This window comes from Chrysochloris asiatica, unplaced genomic scaffold, assembly GCF_000296735.1.
Source record: "Chrysochloris asiatica unplaced genomic scaffold, ChrAsi1.0 scaffold01161, whole genome shotgun sequence".
Lineage (NCBI taxonomy): Eukaryota > Metazoa > Chordata > Mammalia > Afrosoricida > Chrysochloridae > Chrysochloris > Chrysochloris asiatica.
Genome location: NW_006409679.1, coordinates 21,518 through 27,877, shown reverse-complemented (window position 1 = coordinate 27,877; position 6,360 = coordinate 21,518). Strand labels below are relative to the sequence as shown.

General features: G+C 38.6%; 1 protein-coding gene across 1 annotated transcript in view; it reads left to right on the top strand.

Annotated features, from left to right (window-relative positions):
* Positions 1-4,130, top strand: part of LOC102838218 (olfactory receptor 18-like) — a 12,037-nt gene extending 7,907 nt beyond the window's left edge. Inside the window, exons 4-5 of the mRNA XM_006878024.1 lie at positions 2,413-2,455; positions 3,198-4,130. Of these exons, the coding sequence (XP_006878086.1) occupies positions 2,413-2,455; positions 3,198-4,130 (976 nt within the window). The remainder of the gene's footprint in view (positions 1-2,412; positions 2,456-3,197) is intronic.
* Positions 4,131-6,360: the final 2,230 nt, after the last annotated feature.

The window sequence follows — 6,360 nt, the reverse complement described above, 5'->3', positions numbered from 1 at the left end:
CTTGCTTTTCAAACCAACTTTGGAGTTCAGCACATTAGCCCATAGTGCCACACCAGAACTCCCCATATAAAATAGATGTCAGTAAACCAAAGAAAGATGAAAAACTGAAAGTAACTGACATAGAAATATGGTCTCTAATAATGAACATTTTATTTTAATTTAGAATCTGACAGATGAGGTCCCTGGATGAAGCACATGGTATGAACTCAATTAGTAACTTCAAGGTTAGTAATTCAACTCACCATTCAGAGTCATTAAATAAAGCCCAGGTGATTTGCTCCAGTAAAGATGAAGGCCAAGTAAACACTATGCAGTAATTCTATTCTGTAGCACATGGGGTTGCCATGAATTGGAATCAATTCTATGACAATGTTGTTGTTGTTAAATGCCGTAGAGTTGATTCCAACCCATAGCAACTCTGTATAGGGTTTCCAATGAGCAGCTGGTGAACTTGAACCATGAACCTTGTAGTTCAAATGACTTTGCAATTTGACACATTAGCCTACAGCTCCATACCAGGATTCCCAATGACAATGGTGGTGTGTTTGGTTCTCCGCCCCCTTTTTTAAAATGTGATTATGTTCTTTATTGTAAGGAACACTGTTAGCATAATAGATTATGAGATGAACTGCTAATCACAAGATCAGCCATTTGAATCTACCAGTCGATCCATGAGAGAAAATGGAGACTCTCTGTTCCCATAAAGATTTACAGAATCCCTATACAAGGTCGCTATGAGTCTAAACTGACTCAGTGGCACACAAGTGCCACCACCACAATTGGTTAGTGTTTTTTATGATATGTAGTCCATAACAAAAGAATGTACTGCATAGTTCTTGGAGTCCTGGAATGGCACTGTTGGATAAGCATTGGATTACTAACAAAAGGGTGGGCAGTTCAAACCTACCAGACTCTGCTTGAAATTATGTACAGGGTTATGATTAGTAGGAAATGACATGAAGGCATTTAATAACAACACTTGGGTAAAACAACATACATGTTACTGCTTCTTAAAAAGAATACCCAGTTGCCCTTGATTATGACTCATAGTAATACCATGTGTGTCAAATAGAACTGTGTTCCATGATTTTGTCAATGACTGGCTTTTCAGAATATCACCAAGTCTTTCTTTCAAGGTACCTCTAAGTGTCTGACAACCTTTTGAATAGCAGTCAAGTGCATTAATCATTTGCCCACCCTGGGAATGCAAATGCTTCTGAATATCCTCAATTACTGAATTTTTTTTTTTCTGAAAAGAATGAGCCTTCTTATTTTATGTTTGCCTCGTAGTCCCACATCTGCCATGGAGTCAGTTCCTTCTCATGTTGTTCTTGGATGCTCTGATGTCACCATAACAAACACTGACCCATCCTGTGCCACACTCACAACTGTAATTACATTTGAGCCCCTTGTTGCTGCCACTATGTCAATCAATCTCATTGGGGTCTGCCTCTTTTTCAGTGACCCTCCACGGTATCAAGCATAATGTCCTTCTCCAGGAGTCATGCTGTAGGATAAGCACTGGACTTCTAACCACGAGGTCAGCAGTTCAAACACACCAGCTGCTGCTTGGAAACCCTATACAGGATCACTATGAGTAGACACTGACTTGACAGCACTTAACAATGACACAACAACAGTGTCCTTCTGGAACTCATTCCTCTGATACATGCCTGAAGTATGAGAGATGAAATCATGAGGTCCTCACTTCAAAGGAGCATTCTGGATACATTTATTCCAAGATAGATTGTTCTTCTGACAGTCCATGATATTCTAATACTTTTTTCAACACCATAATTAAACTGAATTATTTCTTCTACCCTCTTCCTTATTAATTTTCCAACTTTCACATGCATATGAGGTGACTGAAATACCATGACTTAGGTTAGGCACACCTTAGTCTTCAAACTGATATGTTTGGTCTTTAAAACTTTAAAAGAGGTCTTTAGCAGCAGATTTGTCTAATGCAGCATGTCATTTGATTTCTTGACTACTGCTTTCATGAGAGTTGATTGTGTATCCAAACAAAATGAATTATTTGAAAACATCAATCTTTTCCCCATTTACCATGATGTTATTTATTGGTCCAGAGGTGAGGATGGTTGTTTTCTTTACATTGAGTTGCATTACATACTGAAGGCTATAGTCTTCGATCTTCATTAGTATTTTAAGTCCTCTTTACTTTCACCAGGTAAGGTGGTATCACCTGCATATCACAGGTTGTTAATGAGTCTTCGTCCAGTCATGGTGTGACATTCTTCTTCAGATAATTCAGTTTCTCGAATTATTTCTTCAGCATACAGATTGTGTAAGTATGGTGAAAGGATACAACCTGGTGCTCACCTTCCTGGTTTAAGATCATTTACTATCCACTTATTCTGTTCTAACAGCTGCATCTTGTTCTATGTACAGGCAGCTCAGGTATACACAGAACAAGATTCAGCAGTTAAAACAAGTAAGTGTTCTGGGATATCCATTCTTCATAATGCTATCGCTAGTTTGTTATGGTCCACATAGTCAAAAGTCTTTGCTTATAACAATAAACCACAAGTAAACATCTTTTTGGTATTTTCTGCTTTCATCCATAATCAATCTAAGGTTAGGAATGATATGTCAAGTTCCATGTTCTGTTCTGAAAATGCCTTTATTTTATGGCAGTTCACTGTTGATGTACTGATGCAACCATTTTTTAAATAACTGCTGCAAACTTTTACTTTCATGTGCTATTATTGATATTGTTCAGTGATTCTTGTGTTCATGGGGTGAATAGGATGCATTTTCTTGAAATGCACACGAAAATGGATGTCTTCCAAACAGTTGTCTAGGTAGCTGGATTCCAAAATTTTTTGCATAGACATGTGAGTAGCAACAAAACTTCAATACATCTCTTGTATAAATTTTTCATCATAAAATGTCCATGCCATCCTAATATTGTTTAACCCAGTATCACTAAAGTAGGTATGTACGAAAACAGGAAAGGAAAATTAGCACGGAAAAGGAGTTCTGAGTACTAAAGCTGTTGGGTTTGCTAAAGCCAAAAACCATGTTGAAATTACTTTGGTATTAGATACTCAAGTGTGAACACTTTCAATTTGCATGTGGTACCTATGAATTTCTTTAATTTAAATACATAGTGTTGGGTATCTGTCCCCTTGTTTCCTCTGAATAATGATTTATTTTTCTAAAAACTCTTTCAGGCAATGGAATCACGGAATGTAACAGGCATCGCAGAATTCCTCCTTCTGGGCCTTTCTGAGGATCCAGAGATGCAACACCAACTCTTTGAGCTGTTCCTCTCCATATACCTGATCACAATGTGTGGAAACCTGCTCATCATCCTAGCAGTCAGCTCTGATCCCCACCTCCACAACCCCATGTACTTCTTCCTCTGCAACCTGTCCTTGGCTGACATTGGCTTTGTCTCCACTACAGTTCCAAAGATGCTGATGAACATCCAAACACAGAGCCAATCCATCACTTATTTGGGATGCCTAACACAAGTGTCCTTTTTTTATCTCTTTGGATGTTTAGACAATCTGTTCCTTACTGTGATGGCTTATGACCGGCTTGTGGCCATTTGTCATCCCCTTCACTACACAATGATCATGAACCCCCGGCTCTGTGGCTTGCTAGTTTTGGTATCTTTTCTTATCAGCATTCTGGACTCCCAGCTGCATATTTCAATGGTGTCACAACTTACCTTCTGCTCAGATGTGAAAGTCCCTAGTTTCTTCTGTGACCCTCCACAACTCCTCAACCTTGCCTGTTCTGACACTTCCACCTATGCCATACTAGTGTATTTTATTGGTGCTATTTTGGGTGGCATTCCAGTCTCTGGGATTCTTTTCTCTTACATTCGAATTATTTCCTCCATTCTGAGAGTCTCATCTTCAGATGGAAGATATAAAGCCTTTTCCACCTGTGGCTCTCACCTATCAGTTGTTTGCTTTTTTTATGGAACAGCACTTGGGTCATATTTCAGTTCAGCTGTCAAATCTTCTGCCAGGAAGGGTGCAGTGGCCTCGGTAATGTACACCATTGTCACCCCCATGCTGAACCCCTTCATCTACAGCCTGAGGAACAGGGACATAAAAAGAGCTCTATGGAGACTCCTCAGCAGAACAAATTAATTTCAACACTTGTTCCATATTCACTGGTATATGAGTTGAAAAAGATGGAAAGACCTAACATCTGCAATCAGAAATCTTGCCTGTTTGGTTTCATAATTTTTATAGGTCTCAGAGTTTCAATGTTCAGTTTCCATACCTGAACAATGTTTCCTTTGTCACATATTTAATATGATACGGGAAATATTCTGGGATATGTCAATTTGCAGGATCAAATTGTATTATAGCTATGTCATTTTCTGTAGTTTCTCACCTATAACCCAGGTTTATAGGTAAAATGTACAACTCAATTTATCTGAATTTAGATTCTTCATCCTGTATCTTACTTAATATCTACTATCCAGAGTGGATATCATTGCTGATGTTTGATGGATATTGGCTACAAGAAGAGAATATCAGAAAGTTGTTTGCCTGTGCTTTATAGACTATGCTAAGGATTTTGATTGTGTAGATCATGACAAGCTATGGACAACATTGTGAAGTATGAGTATTCTGGAACAGTTAATTGTGCTCATGAGGAATCTGTACATTTCCCAGGAGGCAGTTGTTCGAACAGAACATGGGGACACTGAATGGATTAAAATTAAGAAAGGTGTGTGACAGGGTTGTACTCTTTCACCATACTTATTCAATGTGTATGCTGAGCATATAATCCAAGAAGCTGGGTTATATGAAGAAAAATGTGTCACTAAGATTGGAGAATGATTCATTAACAACCTGGGATGTGAAGATGATACAACCTTGCTTGCTGAAAGTGAAGAAATCTTAAAATATTTACTGATGAAGATCAAAGAGCACAGCCTTTGGTATGGATTACATCTCAATGTAAAGAAAACAAAAAAAATTTTCACCACTGCACCAATATACCACATTCTTATCAATGGAAAAAGATTGAAGTTGTCAAGGAATTAATTCTTCTTAGATCAACAATAAAATACCCATAGAAGAAGCAGTCAAGAAATCAAACAATGTATTACATTAAGCAAATCTGCTGCACAAGACCTTTTTGAAGAGTTGAAGAGCAAACATATCAGCTTGAGGACTAAGTCGTGCTTGACCCAAGTGATGGTATTGTCAATAACCTCATATGCTTGTGAAATCTGGTCAGTGAATAAGGGAGACCATAGTAGAATTGATACTTTTGAGTTATGGTTGGAAGAAGTGTAGCCAGAGTGCTTCTTGGAGAAAAAGATGGCCAAACTTTGTCTCTCATTATTCAGACATATTGTAAGGAGGGAACAGTCACTGGAGGAGGATATAATGGGTTTTTTTGTTTTGTTTTGTTTATAAGGTGGAGGATCCGAGAAAAAGAGGAAGACCCTCAGAGAGATCTATTGGCAAAGTGGTAACATCAATGGCCTTACATTTGTCAACAATTGTGAAGTTGGCCCAGGAATGGGCAGTGTTTCATTCTGCTGTACATAGGGTTGCTATGAGTCATTACTGATTCGATGGCACCTAACAACAACAATAGAGGATATATATTTACTGAAGAAGATCAAAGAACATAGTCTTCAGTATACATTGCACCTCAATATAAAGAAAACAAAAATTCTCACCACTAGAACAATAAACAACATTCTTATCAAGGGAGAAAAGATTGAAGTTGTCAATGGTTTCATTCCTCTTGGATCAACTATCAACCCTCATGGAACCAGCAGTCAAGAAATCAAACGACTTATTGCATTAGGCAAATCTGTTGCACAAGACTGTTTTAAAGTGTTGATTTCAGCTTGAGGACTAAGGTGAGTCTGACCCAAGCCATGTTATTTCCAATAACCTCATATGGATGCAAAAGCAGGACAGTGAATACGGAAGACCATAAAGGAATTGATGCTTTTGAGTTATGATGTTGAAAGAGAGTATTGAAAGTGCTATTGGCTAACAAAAGAACCAACAGGTCTGTGTTGGAAGAAGTGCATCCAGAGTGCTCCTTCGAGACCAAGATGGCCAAACATCGTCTCTCATACTTTGGACATATTATCAGGAGGGACTAGTCACTGTAGAAGGATATCATGTTTGGTAAGGCAGAGAAAAAGAGGTAGACCCCAGCAAGAAGGATTAGCAAAGTGGCAGCATCAAAGTGCTCAACTGTGGCAACAATTGTGAGGTTGGCCAGGACCAGGCAGCTTTTGTTTTGTTGTACATAGCCTCGCTATGTTGTTGTTGTTGTCAGGTGCCATCAAGTCGGAACCGACTCATAGCGACCCCATGCACAGCAGAACGAAACATT